Here is a 17,988-nt window from a genome sequence, read left to right as displayed (position 1 = left end):
AATTGTTGGAGGTAAAGGAGGAGATGGGGGAAGAGGCTGAGGTCATACGGAAGCCGTGTGGGGGAAGGAAGGCGGATACTGAAGGTAAGGTGGAGCACATGGTGTTCGAGGAAATAAAATTGTCACGGTTGCTGGATGCCAAATAGCTGAGCGGTCAAACTGGCAGCGGTATTAATATTACTGAAAGGTGGATGCCTGCATATAGCAGCGATAATACAACGAAAGCACAACAGATTGCGCTAGTATCAAATTTATGAACAAGACTAGTATGAAACTGATAAACCCATACTTGAAAAGAAGGACTAAAATTAAAAATTTAAGGAAAATTAAAATTATTGAACAGGTGATATAGGCCATCCAAATCACGTGCAATACTATGATCCTTACTGTACGTACTAGGTATACATTACTTTGGTAGCAACGGTAATATTAAAAGATAATCAGCAAGTACGGCATTGATACAGAAACAGACGTGACCGTGGTTTGTCTTTTTTTTTAATTCTGCCTATCTAATTACTATGTGTTTTAATCAGCATCACCGACCCTTTGTCTTCACCTTTTCATTTCGCAAATTTTCACCGTGTTCCAGTTTTAAACAGTCACCGTTTTATCGGCTGTTTTTATTATTTTGATATTTCTTCATTGTGTTTCTAACTCTTCTGTAGGCTGCAGAGCGATATATTAAGCTGATGTCAGCCGCCGCTCCCCCCCCCCCCCCCCCCCCCCCCTCTGGGTGGAATCGAAATTCAATAAAGAATTTATAAAGCATGGAAAAGCAACGTTGATGAACAATCACAGAAAGAAACCAGCTGTAAAACAGAGTACAATTTTTACAGATCATTAAAAACGTTAAACACTTACATACGTCTTTATGATGGGCAGAATGCTTTGACACTGAACTATTAAATGCACTTTCAAAAACTACATAATTATCGCGAATGTTCACGCACAGCAATAATGATTTTGAAATTAAGAGTGCCTACGTAGTTCTCATGAAATTAAAACACATTAAATACCATGCAAAAGACATTAAATAGAAGGTTCACAAAGAATAGTGCACAATGAACAGGTCTAGATTAGAATACGAGAATAATACTATAAAACAAATCGTTTTACTAAAAGTGCTAGGTCAATGGGGGACCTTACGACAGGTTTCATTGAATCAGATAATGTCTGATTCGTGCTATCCAGCTAATCGTTAAGAATTGTACCACTATGTTCGCATGAGTTACTGTAATTTCCATTTCTTCTAATAAGTTCAACTTTTTTCCCTTTTGGCTGAAAAATGTACTTTTAAATTGCTTAGCGTCGGCGGCTGATGGCCACTAGCTTCTAGGTGCTCCGCAATTTCTGAGTGGTCTTTAACCTGGCCTTCTCTATTTAGTAAATGTTCACGAAATCTAGTCTTAAGCATTCTATCTGTTTGTGCTACGTATGAAGCAGCACATTCTCTGCATTTTAACTCCTACACACCTGAGCAAGCAAATTTATCTATTTATACAGCTGTTCATTGTAGATACAACGGTTCTGTAGGCTGTTGTTGCCCGAATTCTTTTTTCTGTATAGAATGTCGACTATAATCGTTGCGATCAGCAATGTGTTTCAGATTGGACACCTCTGTTTCTATGAATGGTGGAGTTAATGGTATTTCACAAGTGTGATGTACCATAGTCTTTAAAAAAGCTTACCTGCAGTGGAATGGGTAAAAGGGAGAGGCGTGTATCACAGAGTCACTTGTGATTGGTTTTCGGTCTATGTCAACCAAATACATCCTCTTTGAGCTGACTTGTAAATCCAAATAGCTAAGTACTTTATTTCATGAGCAGCTTGTTAAAATCATCTATCGACACCTGATCCTCAGCCACCAACGCATTAAAAGTAATAGAAATGTCGTCGACATATTGACAGTAGAAGAGATCTTGCTTCGAACTACCCACGTTTTTACCAAAGTATTCACATTCTAAATGGATAACGAAGACTTCAAGTATAAGACCTGCTAGGCCATTTCCCATAGCCAGACCATCAGTTTGTACATCATATTGTCTATTGAAAGAGAAACAGTTATAATATGCCGTAAGTACCGTGGGAATGGAAATGATTTCATTGGACTCTTACAGCATAAGTCGTCTGTATTTCAGATTTTCAGCATAAGGGAGATAGTTACACTGATGGGAATGTTAGTTAACATATTTTTAATGCCTAGTTACAGCAAAATTAAGTTATGAGGAATTACTCTATTACCTAGTGCACTGACCAATTCCGTCCTATTGTGAATGGAGAAATTCTCCTCAAAAAGATACATCTGACGCAGAAATTTCTGTGTATATTTTGAGGTAGGTTCACTCGACTAACCGATGTAATTGGATATAGTGAAATGTCCCCTTTGAAAAATTTATACACGACTGTGCTTAAACTGAAACACAATATTTTTGGCGCAACGCAATCTGACTTTCAATAATCCCTACAAAAGAATGGCCCTGACTAACATTAACCTATACGTTTCACAAATCACTTACCTCACAAAAATCTTCGTTACTCAAGCTACTGCAATACAGCGAGCGCCACTACTGCCAGCTAAATAAAAGATTCAAACTACGGAAGGCACTAACTACTGATAGGTATAGTTAGCAAATGAAAGATTTCAATAGAGAACAAACAGTGTATTTACCTTAATAGTCAAAATGTATATGATAGTTCATGACATCCAGTCTTACAAATTACAAAACTCCGCCATCTCTCTCCCCACGTCCACCACTGCTGGCGGCTCACCTCCAACTGCGCAACGCTACGCGCTGTTAGCATCCAGCTGCCGCTGCCCAACACTAGAATGGCGAGTATTACAACAATGCCAACCAGCCACAGACTGCACACGGCACAGCCAGTGATTTTCATACAGAGCGCTACGTGGCGGCGGCGTTACCAATAAAACAACTTAATCAGCCTACTTACATACCCCCCCGCTCCCCACAAAAAAATTTTACAAATTGTTTTGGGCAGTGGCCAATAATGATTTGATAAATTTTTTCATAATTACAATAACAAAGAAATGAAATGCACACACTTATCGATACAATGTTGGTCAAAAGCTAAAATTCTCTCACAGTCCATAAAGACAGTCCTGATCGTTCATCATAGTAAAATTGCAGTGTTTTTCTCAAAGACTGAGCAATAAAAGAAAATGCACTTGGAAGTAGTGGATTTCTAAGCAGTCTTGAAGAAGTAGGTTTGTCCTTCCACACACAGACAGTGCTGACTCTTGACATGCAGACAGGTAATGGGCCACAGCAGAGTCAGTCAACATTGAAGACTATCGGTAGGTAGGTCATCACAGAGCAGACCCACTGTAGTCCTGGTAGAGATTACTATTGGTGGGCCACCAGAGGTGCAGACCCACTGCAGTCCTTGTAGAAATAATGGTATTGGTGGGTCATCAAAGGTGTAGACCCACTGTAGTCCTTGTAGAGATGGCCAGCAGCCATCTGTTTGACTGCGCAGGCGCACAATCACCATTGAAGAGTCTTGCGGATAATATAACAAGTCCATAACCACCACTTGTCCACTCACAAAGTTTTTGGAATTGTCCTTAGAACCAGCAATGCTGTTAACCAGTCCCTTGCTGAGTGATTAACATATGTGCAAACACTATCAGTCCCTACTTCTCACATATTGTCCATATACTATGACCAACAGAAACATGTGCAGTGAAATGTAATTTACAAGTTACTTAATTTGATGAACTGGTGTCAATTACAATTTTATAACATAAGAATGCAATAACAAAGGTACAAAATACATCTTTAAAGAACATAACACTACAGATAACATTTGCAGTAGTACAGGCTTTACAAAAGAATCGAAATAGCAAATAAATCAGTGTTACGAAAATTACGACATAAGTACATACATAAAAAATCAGAATAACTTTTGAAACATCAACTTCAAACATGAGCATTAGAACAAAACACAATAAATAATATCTGAACATATTTACAAATAAAATAACATAGTATTTGAAAAATCTTATTACCTAAACACATAAAGACAGGAAAAAGACAAATACACAAGGGTACATAAACATATAGAGGGATAATACGAAGAGAAAGGATGGGGTTTGTTTTACTGCAGTATTTTGCATAGAGATCTCCCTTAGTTCATCATTATTCCCAAAAAGTCCTATCTAAACCTGCTTTCTGTATTCTGTTCACATCCTCTTTCAAAAATAGTTTTTCTCCACTGTACACTACTTTTTTGGCCAAACCGTTTTCTTAAAGCTTCTCGATGCTTTTCTTCCAATTAATCACAGTTAGTTTCTTATATAGTCTACCCCCTCTTAAGCTAACTTAAAATCTACTGAGCTCAGATGCTAAACTAAGGGACGACGCAATGCAGCAGCACAAAACGATTAACACAAACAGCAATGAATAAAAAATGCAAGTAAGCATAGCAAGCAGCAATAAATGTAATAACTTATACCTAAACATGACAAACCCACAAGCAGAAAAAATAGTACACTAAAGACAATAATGCAGATAAGGGAAAGTTATAATCACATCTTAATGACTATGTAATTAAAGTGGTGCACCACAACTTATTCTATTAAATAAATTACCAAGTACTTGAAAAGAAAATTATGTATGCAGTTCCTCTTACTAGTCCCTTCTTATTGTTCTTTCTTTTCCAAGTGCTCCTTTTTTATAAGAATGTGGATCATAAAATTATTATTTAACAGATCTGTTGACAGAAAGTTTTCACATTAGCAAATGCATTTACTTTTATTTTATAAAATCAATGATGCAACACAGCTGGAAAACAGATATCAAATAAAATAAGCAACTATGGACAAAGCATAAAAATATCATTCAATAGTCATGTGACATTTCATAAGTTAGTAGAATTCTCTTAACTCTCGTAGAAAGACGTTTGTTATAATCAGGTGTCAGATGTAAGTATCTTTCTCAGTAATGAGCGTGTCGTATTTGCGGTGCTTTCTACAAAGGAATGTCAATAGAGAGGATAATGGCCTTTTTTTTTACCTGTGCCTCTGAAAGGCACACACTAATGGCTTTCTTTTGTCAGGTGGTTGTCGCGCAGCTGGGTGCCCACGACGCATTACGTGCAGGTGGTCACTTAACTGTCTTAACGAAATATTTACGACACCAGTTTCCGCTACAGTGGCAGTCTCATGTAAAAAATTTCACAGGTCAAGAATTTGCGTTACACATCTGTAGAAACAAAATTCTATTAATATAACAGTGTCCAAAATTTTTTGGCGGCCTTGTGATACATTCACGCGTATGCACTCATTTCATAACTCTTAAAGTACGATTCTTGGTTTCCAACATCCTTTTTCACAAACCAGAGTCCCTAACCACTACTCATTGTTCCTTACCTTATTACACATATGTATATTCGTCGACACTTCTTCAATATGTCATCATAACAGATACGTAGCATAACCAGATAACTCATATAGCATCAGCTTAAACATACCTCAGCAGCATAATTCACATCGTCGTCGTAATAATATCATAACACCTCAGTCAAATTCTCAAAATCTCCGTAGCTTCCTCCAATAATTTCAAAACCTAAAAAAAAAATTCTCTGCTCATGTCAAAAGTGTCATCTGCCTCAAACGTACTTTAAAAATCGTGATCCCATACCAAATATGTAATTCAAAGCTCTAATAGTATCACAATGGTTCCGAAAAAATATGAACAGTTCACAAAATACAGACAAAATACAACTTCGTAAGTGTGAAGTTATCCAATGGTGTAATTACGTAAACATCTGTCACTGATGTAGTAAAGTAAATGTTTGTCTCTCTCAGTTAAATGATCAGATAGCTGTGTAATTTATGTGTTAGAGAAATATGGTACCGACGTGTAAAATCGTATAGGCCAGTACCATATTAGCTAGGGCTCCTTGTGCTTGGCAGACACATGGTACACAAAGTAAGCGTGTACCCTCCTGAGGATTAATGTAATTATATCCTCAGGTGTTACAGATTACAGCAATGGAATGAAATGTATCACGGAAAACTTTCTTTGTAATTCAAATATGTTGAAAAATAAATAGTTTAATGCGTGTCCTGTAGCGCTAAATGTGCGTCTTGCTGTAAGACAATCTCTGTGGAAGTGTCGTAGTTATTGTCCTCCGAAAGCTATGTTCTGCAGAAGTCAATGTACTTACCCCATGATAAATAAAAGTGAAATGCTTTGCGTATAGATATCGTATTACTACGCTTATTGCTGTGATGAAGTAAGTACTGTACTGTAACGTATTGTTGTGCTACAGAAAAGGCTGTCTCATTGTAGCTATACCACAAACGTTACTACTAAAACATGTTTTACTTTCCAGAAAAATTCAGAAAAACTGTGCAGATATAAAACAGATAAACTGCAAAAGCAACATTGTAAATTGTCACTCATTAGTAGCGTCGTGATATAATCGTGTAGCTATCAAAGAAACCAAATGCTAAGTCATCTTTAATCTCACAGAAAGAACTTTAAATCCAGAATTTATTTTCAAGTAAACCAAAATGTTGCATTAAAATCTCAGTAGCAGTACTGGTAACTGTTCTAAGTATGTCAGCCTTATAGTCGTTACGTAATCGTGCAACTAACAAGCAAGAATGTACACACGAAATAACACAGTGATGTCTGTTCACTATAACAATGCACTCGTAAATACTGTCTAAATATGTTCCGTAGGTTCTAGACTGGATAGTTAACTTCAAAACATTGTTGCATGTTAACAGTTTCTCAGTGTGACAAAAAATACTACAAATGTGAAGTGAAATGTTTTATGGCAAAGACAAACTTAAAAAGCAGATTATCATTCAATAGACGGTTTTACATGTAAAATGTGATGTAAACCTTTACTCTTCCTAGTACGCAGACTGTCAACTGAAAAGCAATTTTCATGTGGTTACGTCGGTAAGGAACACTGGAATGTTGCTCAAGGTTAGCGCCTATGTTATTTTTCTCTGAGGCCGCCGGCGCACGCGGCTGCCTGCGGTGGGAGTCATTGTCTGTCTCTTTGTTGGCGCGCGCCGTTATTGGGATTAGGAGACCTAACTTCTATAAATTCACCTTGACGAGAAGGCCCTGCCCTGTTTGAAGCTCGCCAATTCTGATGGAGTTCAGGTCTGTCGTTTTGTCGGTAGTTTCCATAGTTTCTTTCTTGTCGGTAATGTGGTGGAGAATTTCTCCCTGAATCGTAATTGCGCGCTGGACCGTTGCGTCTTAAGTTATTCCGTCTCCCTTGATAATAATTATTTTGGTTTCCATATTGTCTGTTTCTCTGATAGTCTCTGTGATAGTCATTACCGCGGAGAGGTGATCTTTCCCTGTAATAATTACTACTCTGCCAACGGTTGTCATACGGGTAGTGTCCGTTTTGGTCACGATTTACGTTGTACGAGTAGCCATGTCGTGTATTATTTCTGTCATCGCGGAATTGTGACAGGTGTGACCTGTAATTGTTGTGTTCCTGTTTTCGCGTTCCGCGATTGTCAGTGTCAATTTCCAGTTCTTGTAACAGTCCCTGAAAAGCTTCAATGTCGTCTTTGCATCGTCCTGCTAAAACAATCTGTCGTAAATGTTCAGGTAATTTGATTAAGCAAATGCGGATGAGTTCTGAGGGGCTGTATGGGTTTGAAAGATACTGATTCTTATGTAACATGTCTTCAAAATATTTGACAAGACTGGAAAATTCAGATTGTTCGAAATGTTTCATCATTATGATGCTATGTTTTACTCGGTCTTGTGTGGCTTGGGACCAATATGCTGAGAGGAAGGCATGGTAAAATTCTCCTTCACTGTGGCAATCGTGAATGACCGATCGCATTCTTACAGCTGGTTCATTCTCTAAGTAGCCACACATAAATTCTAATATGTGTTCTAATGACCAGTTGGGAGGAAAACAGTGAGAGAATTGATGGAGCCACGCTTGTGGATGAATGTCGTTGCTAGAATTCTTAAATGTTTTGAATTTACGTGTAGTAATGAACAGCTTATAGTCAAAATCATCGTGTCGGCGGGTCGCATATCGGTCATTGTTACGTCGTTTCGGCGGTTCAATCTCAAAATTCGGTGTACATTGCCAATTACTTTCATGATTTCCGAAATGCCCTGTGTTATTATTTTGTGGTTGTTCTGTATTGCTATGTCCCTCTTCCCATACTGGGGCGCGAGTGTCCTCTGAAATATGTAATTCTTGTATTACTTGAGCCAACTGATCTTGTACTTCCCGCATTTCTCTTTTGTACTGTGTGTTGATTTGATTTTGATTCTGTTTGAATTTCCTAATTTGTTCATACTCTTCAGTGTCAGTGAAGGCTACAGGTTTTGTGTCATTCAGATCATCATCCACCTTCGTAGATAAGTTAGTGAACTGATCTGAAAGTTCGGCTACTTTCTCCGATAGTGAACACATATACTCAGTGTGTTTTTCTGAACCAAGTTTCAGAGTGTCCATTTGTGTTGAAATCGAATCTACTGTGACCTTTAAGTTTTCCTGAGTTCTTGAAAGTTGCGTAACCGAATCGGTGGATGCAACTGAGTCAATTTTAGCTTGCAAGGTCTCATGATTTTCATGAACAATTGTTTGCAGTTCTTTTATGGCTGCTTCGTGATTCTGTAATGCATTTTCATGCCGCGAAAAAATAGGTTGGAAATGCTCACAAATTTGTGTTTTTACGTCATTACAGACTTTTTGACATTTCGATTCGATTTTATGTAATTCAGTAGTTAAATCTTCACGTGTTTGTTCAAGCATATGTTCCACTGTGTCTAACTTTTGAAGCTTTTGCTGTGTTTGTCTCTGATTTTGTTCCATTGTGTCCAACTTTTGCTGTGTTTGTCTCTGATTTTGTTCCACTGTGTCTAACTTTTGAAGATTTTGTTCCATTGTGTCTAACTTTTGAAGATTTTGTCCCATTTGTTGCATTAATTGTAATAACAATGCACTGGTGTCTGAAACATGTTCCTTAGTCCTATTCGGCAATGCATTTGCACCGGCAATATTCGCAATTTGAAAAACAGAAAATGTGTCTTGACTTATTTGAGAAAACGGTGAGGACGCAAAACCTGAATGTACAGTATTTGCAATATTGTGTCCTGTCATTTCGGAATCCTGAGGCGAACTGCTGCCGACCGACCGATCGATAACGCTTTTCTGTTCAGTAATTGTTTTACTGCCTACACCATTATTTGCAAACCCGCTCCATTTCCCTATGCGCTATTACCGAATTACTACTTTGAACATTAGTTAATTCATTACATGGTGGCGCTAACACACTGCTTTCGTCTTCACTGTCATTTCTCAGTTTACTTTGGAGCCTAGTACTACGTTTTTCACACGCCATTATTGTCACAATATTTCACACGACAACACAAAAAAAGCACAATTTGAAAAGCAAAAATAAGAGAACACATTAACATATCACTGAAAATAATATCTATTAATTGCAAGCGCAGCTTCGAAATACTTTGTGCAAAACTACATGCATGCCACAACTGTTTTACTGTACAACAATGAAAGACTGCAACTACAAAGGAAATTCTATGATTACGCGCTAGCAATAAACAAAAGCTACACTAATTACACAAACTACAAGAAAAAAATCAGAAGATTCCAGTGAGGTATCCTTGGCTAAAGGTCGACATATGAAACGTCCCCTTTGAAAAATTTATACACGACAGTGCTTAAACTGAAACACAATATTTTTGGCGCAACGCAATCTGACTTTCAATAATCCCTACAAAACAATGGCCCTGACTAACATTAACCTATACGTTTCACAAATCACTTACCTCACAAAAATCTTCGTTACTCAAGCTACTGCAATACAGCGAGCGCCACTACTGCCAGCTAAATAAAAGATTCAAACTACGGAAGGCACTAACTACTGATAGGTATAGTTAGCAAATGAAAGATTTTAATAGAGAACAAACAGTGTATTTACCTTAATAGTCAAAATATATATGATAGTTCATGACATCCAGTCTTACAAATTACAAAACTCCGCCATCTCTCTCCCCACGTCCACCACTGCTGGCGGCTCACCTCCAACTGTGCAGCGCTACGCGCTGTTAGCATCCAGCTGCCGCTGCCCAACACTACAATGGCGAGTATTACAACAATGCAAACCAGCCACAGACTGCACACGGCACAGCCAGTGATTTTCATACAGAGCGCTACGTGGCGGCGGCGTTACCAATAAAACAACTTAATCAGCCTACTTACAATAGAACGGATCGGATAAACCAGTATATGTCTGGGCACTTAACGGGGAGGCTTTAGAGTTCATTACTTTCTGACTAGCAGTTATGTCACCGCCAAGTATGTTTAAGCACCCTTTAAGACATGTCTGGAGCACTTTTGCTTAATGTTCCGATGGGTCATCCTCAATACGCTGAATGTTGTTTTCGGCAAAGAATGCTAGAACCTAGCCAATATAATCTCTTTTATAAATAACTACCCTTACCGGCGCGTAACATTATTGCCTCTTTTGACTTTAACTTATCGCGGACGGTTTCTGCGGATATAGCCTTTCTAATTTACTTCTTACGATAAGCTATTTCTATAAGCTCCCTAGCTGTATATGAGATTTTGAACTTCTCATCTCTACTCCACGGAGGAGCGTCTATAGGTATTTTCAAATGTGCAACTAGGATATTGTCAATTTGCCGTCTAGTCTCGGCGCATACAAAGTTTTAAGCCTTTATCTAACAACCGCATTTACTGTTGGCGAAAAACTATATTTGACAAGTTAACCACCCTCTCAGAGATTGTAAAATGAGTGTTACCATTTGAATCTTCCCTCTTTATCACGGGAGAGTAGATTTTTCTTAGCTTGCTTACTTTACGAGAATGACTTCGGGTGAATAGTTGGCTAGCATCCCAAATAACAACGTTAATTACTTTCATTAAATAATGTAATAGTTGATAAGACGGAAATTTTACAGATAAAAAGAAGGAATGGTAAGATAGATTGAGGTTATCTTTTTCTTTACACAAACGCTTCATCTAGCTAGAAGTAACTAATTTACCACATTTCAATAAGTCTCCAATGTGACATTGATTCTTGTGTGTTCTCACATGTGCATGGAGGTAAACGGGAATGACATTTTCTCGAAGACGATGTTTAGTGAACAGTATGCCAATCGTCATCCTCGTTAATTTTATTCACAATAACTTAATAAAAATGCGGCCAATTTCGAAGCCTAACGTCGCATTTCTTTGTAGTATTCACTCCACTCCATCGTTGGCTGACTAATACAGCAACGGGTTATCGTGGTTGTATTGAAAATAAAACAGTCACTTATGCAAGGGTAGTTTTACTGAAAAACAACGCGTTTCGCCGTGGTTAGGCATCATCAGATCTACAAGGAAAAAGGAGGATAATTAAATAACTATCCTATAAACGTTATAAGGAATGGTTCTAAGTTGTGCCAATAACTTAATTAAAACCTTAGACAGCAGTCAAGTAAAGCTGTCAAAAAAAAATTCGTTCCGCCAGCTACGAAAGCTCTACGTCAACCACATACACACAAAACCTCCTTTATGAAATCCGGTCGCCAGGATAACAATGAGGAACCGTGGGACTCTAGACAGAAAATTTCGAAACTCAACCCATAGCCACAAGGAAAACGAGTTCCGGAAAGCATCACAGTACGACACGTAATCTGGATGGCCAATATTAGCTTTTCAGTAATGATAATTTCTATTACATTTTAATTTTAATTTGATCCTTTTTTCTAAAGTATAAGTTAATCACTTCCATATTATCCTTGTCTAACACGTATACTAGCAATGACTGTTGTACTTTAGTTGAATTATGGCGTCTATATGCGGCCATCCGCCGGTTAGATCGCTCAGCTATTTGGCATACAGGCCAATGTGAGGTTACGCATGGCGCTAGGCTGTGCTCTGCATGCTGCTTTCCTCTGATCAGTTTGTCAGACATCGTTTCCATTATGATCGTGAGCTGATTTCCGAAATTTTCTGTCTAGGTTCCCAGAGCTTCTTTCCACAGTTTCGTTCATACGTAGTTACTCTGACGATTGGACTTTCATCCGGCCGGTTTTAAGTGTGTATGGGTGAAATAGAGCTTTGGTAGGTGGCGCAATTAGCTTCATTTGACAGTTTAAAGCGTGTGTTGTTTAGTTAAATTATTCACGCAACTCAAAACCGTTCCTTATAATGCTTATAGGACAGTTATTCTAATAGCCACCATTTTCCCTGTAGACAATCTTATTATGCCTAAATACGCCGAAAAGCGTTATTTTAAAATAAAAATATCCTTGCAATCGTAACTGTTTTACTATGACTATAACTACACTCCTGGAAATTGAAATAAGAACACCGTGAATTCATTGTCCCAGGAAGGGGAAACTTTATTGACACATTCCTGGGGTCAGATACATCACATGATCACACTGACAGAACCACAGGCACATAGACACAGGCAACAGAGCATGCACAATGTCGGCACCAGTACAGTGTATATCCACCTTTCGCAGCAATGCAGGCTGCTATTCTCCCGTGGAGACGATCGTAGAGACGCTGGATGTAGTCCTGTGGAACGGCTTGCCATGCCATTTCCACCTGGCGCCTCAGTTGGACCAGCGTTCGTACTGGACGTGCAGACCGCGTGAGACGACGCTTCATCCAGTCCAAAACATGCTCAATGGGGGACAGATCCGAAGATCTTGCGGGCCAGGGTAGTTGACTTACACCTTCTAGAGCACGTTGGGTGGTACGGGATACATGCGGACGTGCATTGTTCTGTTGGAATAGCAAGTTCCCTTGCCGGTCTAGGAATGGTAGAACGATGGGTTCGATGACGGTTTGGATATAAAGTGCACTATTCAGTGTTCCCTCGACGATCACCAGAGGTGCACGGCCAGTGTAGGAGATCGCTCCCCACACCATGATGCCGGGTGTTGGCCCTGTGTGCCTCGGTCGTATGCAGTCCTGATTGTGGCGCTCACCTGCACGGTGCCAAACACGCATACGACCATCATTGGCACCAAGGCAGAAGCGACTCTCATCGCTGAAGACGACACGTCTCCATTCGTCCCTCCATTCACGCCTGTCGCGACACCACTGGAGGCGGGCTGCACGATGTTGGGGCGTGAGCGGAACACGGCCTAACGCTGTGCAGGACCGTAGCCCAGCTTCATGGAGACGGTTGCGAATGGTCCTCGCCGATACCCCAGGGCAGCAACAGTGTCCCTAATTTGCTGGGAAGTGGCGGTGCGGTCCCCTACGGCACTGCGTAGGATTCTACGGTCTTGGCGTGCATCCGTGCGTCGCTGCGGTCCGGTCCCAGGTCGACGGGCACGTGCACCTTCCGCCGACCACTGGCGACAACATCGATGTACTGTGGAGACCTCACGCTCCACGTGTTGAGCAATTCGGCGGTACGTCCACCCGGCCTCCCGCATGCCCACTATACGCCCTCGCTCAAAGTCCGTCATTTGCACATACGGTTCACGTCCACGCTGCCGCGGCATGCTACCAGTGTTAAAGACTGCGATGGAGCTCCGTATGCCACGGCAAACTGGCTGACACTGACGGCGGCGGTGCACAAATGCTGCGCAGCTAGCGCCATTCGACGGCCAACACCGCGGTTCCTGGTGTGTCCGCTGTGCCGTGCGTGTGATCATTGCTTGTACAGCACTCTCTCAGTGTCCGGAGCACGTATGGTGGGTCTGACACACCGGTGTCAATGTGTTCTTTTTTCCATTTCCAGGAGTGTATAACAACCGTTGCAGTATTAACTAATCAACGATGGAATACAGTGAATATAAAAAATATCACAAAAATTCGATTGCCATCAGGTCTCTTTGTAGGGCCACTGTGTAATAGGAGTGACGTATTGTCAGAGGACAGTACGTCTTCTGGGTCGCCTGGGAACACGGTTCGTCTACGGTACGGATAGCAGCGGCAACAGAGTGGCTGAGCTGGAAAATGGGAAACTTATTCCATAGCTGAAGTACGAAAGACAAAACTGCACACAAATTTGGTAATAAAATTCAGTGCAGCCCAAGTTTAGGTATGAGGGTTGGACATAGTGCACGGGATTCTCGAATCAGCGTGTGTTCGGAGTAGCCTCCAGCTTCTTTCTGCACTTACCTGTCATACATTCTATGTTTCTGCTAGCTTAGCGCCTGCTGTTTCGCTCGCGGTAGACTGTATGAGCTACGAAGGTTTTTTGGTGTTCTTTTACTTTTAACTGTATTTTTACACTGATGTGCCAAAGAAACTGTTATAGGCATGCGTATTCAACTACAGTGGTATGTAAACAGGCAAAGGATATATAAGACAACAAGTGTCTGGAGCAGTTGCTAGATCGGTTATTGCTACTGCAACGGCAGGTTATCAAGATATAAGTGAGTTTGAACGTGGTGTTATAATTGGCGCACGAGAGACAGGACACAGCATCTCCGAGGTAGCAATGACATGCGAATTTCACGTGCGACCACTTCAGTAGTGTACCGTGAATATCAGAAATCCGGTGAAACATCAAATCTCCGACATCGCTGCGGCCGGAAAAAGGTCCTGCAGGAACGCGACCAGAGACAACTGAAGAGAATCGTTCACATGACAGAATTGCAACCCTTCCGTAAATTGCTGCAGATCTAAATGCTGGATCATCAAGAAGTGTCAGCATGCGAAACATCACCGATATGGGCTTTCAGAGACGAACACCCACTCGTGCACCCTTGATGGCTGCACGACACAAAACTTTACGCCTCGCCTGGGCCGGTTAACACCGACAATGGACTATTGATCACTGGATACATGTTGCCTGGTCGGACGTGTCATATTGTATCGTGCGAATTAACGTGTACGCGCACGGAAATAACCTCATGAACCCATGTTCCCTGCATGTCAGCATGGAACTGTTCGAGCTAGTGAAAGCTCTGTAATGTTGTGGAGCGTGTGCTGTCTGAGTGATATGGGAAACCTGATACGTCTAGATACGACTCTGACAGGTGACACGTACGTAAGTAGCCTGTATGATCATCTGCATCCATTCATTTTCATTGTGCATTCCGGCAGACTTGGGCAATTTCAGCAGGACAATGCGACATCCTACACCTCCAAAATCGCTACAGTGTGGCTCCAGGAACACTGTAGTGAGTCTAAGCACTTCCGCTGTTTACGAGACTCCCCAGACATGAACATTATTGAGCATATCTTGAAACGTGCTGTTCAGAGGAGATGTCCACCTCCTCGTACTCTTACGGATTTATGGACGGCCCTGCAGGATTCATGGTCTCAGTTCCCTATAGCACTACTTCAGTCCATGCCATGTCGTGTTGCGGTATTTCTGCGTGCTCGTGGGGCCTCTACACGATATTAGGCAGGGATACCAGTTTCTTTGGGTCGTTAAAAAATTGCAAAACCTTCTACACAGTTCTCGCTAACTTATTCCACATAAGTGTGTTTTTATTTATTTATTTATTTATTTATTTATTTAATTTACTTTTGATCCAAACGCACTTGGCTCTGAGCACTGTGGGACTTAACTTCTGAAGTCATCAGTCCCCTATAACTAAGAACTAGTTAAACCTAACTAATCTAAGGACATCACACATATCCATGTCCAAGGCAGGATTCGAACCTGCGACCGTAGCGGTCGCGCAGTTCCAGACTGTAGCGTCTAGAACCGCTCGGTTACCACGGCCGGACAAAAAGAGATTCCGGCATCTGGAATTCAAGGTTTTTTCTATACATCCCTTTTACGTTCTTGTGGTGATACTTCCGTAGAAACGCTCGCATTCAGTATAACTTTCTTTATATTTAACAGAGATGTGAAATAAAAATTTCTATAGATTTAGCTTTGCAAATTTTTAATGTATTGACATATTTGCCTAAAGATTTTTATCCCCTATTTCTTCCCCTTAGGAGCTGAATTTCCAAAACCGGTGAACTAGGAATGTTTTATTATTTGTCACAGAGAAACCAAGTACAAATTTTCATAAAGTTTTCTTTGAAAATGGTTTCATAATGATATACTTTCATATAAATTTTGATCCCTTGCTTCACTCCTTTGGGAGGCTGAACTTACAAAAATGCTGAAACACGTGATCCTTTTCCTTTTTTGTCTTTGTGACTGAGACACGAAACACAAATTTTCGTACTTCTTGCTTCAAAACTGCCTCAATAGCATCATATTTTCAAAAAGCATTTTATCCCCTGTTTCACTCCTTAGGAGCGGAATTTCGAACAGCCCCGCCTCGAGCATCGCCTACAATACACGACCGGTTCTTGTACTTAGCGGTTTGAACTGGCCGATGACGAGTCACTAAATGAGACTGGTCCTATTTCACCACTTAGGAGTTGAATTTCGAAAAACAGTGAAATACGATTTTTTTTTAAATTTCTAACTGAGAAGCAAGTATCAGTTTTCACAGATTCAGCTTTAAAAAGGCTTTCACAATGAAATATTTTCATAAAATTTTAACCCACTTGGGCGTCGAATTTCTAAAAACAACTAAACGCGTATTTTTTTTTAAATTTCTAGCACAGAAGCTAAATACAGGTTTCCACAGATGCATCCATAATGAAACATTTCATAAAACACTACATGCCATATTTCACCCCATCAGTGGCTGAATTTTAAAAACTCTGGAATGTGGTACTGTTTACTTGTAACCGAGGAGTCAAATACGAATTTTCATAGGTTTAGCTTTAAAAATGCTCTAGTAGTTCTTTAACAGTGATTTATTTCCAAAAGCATTTTCATTCACTATTTCACCACCATAGAGGTTAAATTTCCAAAGACACTGAAACATGTATTTGTTTATTTCTGGTAGAGAAACCAAATACCAAATTCCTTAGGGCTAGGTTCAGAATTGCCTTAACAGCGATACGTTGTCAAGAAACCTTTCATCCCCTATTACATCCCCTTAGGTATGGAGCATCGAAAAATCTCCGTGACCAACGAGTGGATGTATATCGCCGAGAAACTGAATGATTGATAAAACATTCCTGACGTTGCAACTGTTGAAAAATTTTGTCATTAATCCATGTAACTCTGAAATGTAGTTCTACGTTCAGCAAAATTTACCTGGTATGCCATACTAATGACGTACTTCCTGAAGTCCTCTTCACTTTAGTGTCCATAGTTATAATTCACTAGCGGAATCCAATCTTTAGGTTGCGACACATAGGCCTCTACAGGTGTGGTCAGACCTCCACTAGTCAGACATTAAACTTTTATTAAAACATGCTTGGCAAACCATACAAGAAAGTAAAACAAAGGACATAGTTCGATACAAATGGAATTATTCATGATTCGGCAGAACTTATGCTTCTTTTGACATGTTTACAAATAAACGCTAATGCAGTCGGCAATAACGTGCTGCTTCTTAATTTCAGGTACACTGGAGAGGGCATGGATGAAATGGAGTTCACTGAGGCGGAATCTAACATGAATGACCTCGTTAGTGAATACCAACAGTACCAAGAGGCCACTGCTGATGATGACGCAGAATTTGATGAGGAGGAAGAAGTAGAGGTTGATGAGAATTAAACTTAATCATAAGACACAGAAAGGGATCAGTCAACAACCATTTGTGGTGAAGATGAATTGTGACACAAAGTGTCATTACTGCAAAGACTGCATCTCTCTTACAAACTCACTGCTGTTGTGATACTATTGCCACATCACTATACTGGTTATTTAAAAGTTTCATGACATGTTTTAGTAACATTGTCCTGGATTCTAGTCAGAAGAAGTAATTTTAAGATTTTTCATGATAGTTTTTCACACTTATACAGTTACACATCTATACAATTATACATTTATATAATTACGTATTTATACAATTATGCATAAACTGGCCTGGATTCCACCAGAGCAAGTAATTTTGAAGCTTTTTCTATCATATTTTATACATTTATACAATTACGAATTTATACAACGATTTATTCATACAGTTATGTAATAACTGCTAAGGATTCTAT

At 40.0% G+C, this 17,988-nt stretch overlaps 1 protein-coding gene across 1 annotated transcript in view; it reads left to right on the top strand.

Moving 5' to 3' along the window:
* Positions 1 to 17,574, top strand: part of LOC126279090 (tubulin beta-1 chain-like) — a 149,797-nt gene extending 132,223 nt beyond the window's left edge. Inside the window, exon 5 of the mRNA XM_049979554.1 lies at positions 17,401 to 17,574. Within this exon, the coding sequence (XP_049835511.1) occupies positions 17,401 to 17,554 (154 nt within the window). The 3' untranslated portion in view covers positions 17,555 to 17,574. The remainder of the gene's footprint in view (positions 1 to 17,400) is intronic.
* Positions 17,575 to 17,988: the final 414 nt, after the last annotated feature.

Source organism: Schistocerca gregaria, chromosome 6, assembly GCF_023897955.1.
Source record: "Schistocerca gregaria isolate iqSchGreg1 chromosome 6, iqSchGreg1.2, whole genome shotgun sequence".
NCBI lineage: Eukaryota > Metazoa > Arthropoda > Insecta > Orthoptera > Acrididae > Schistocerca > Schistocerca gregaria.
This window is presented reverse-complemented; position numbering and strand designations above follow the sequence as displayed.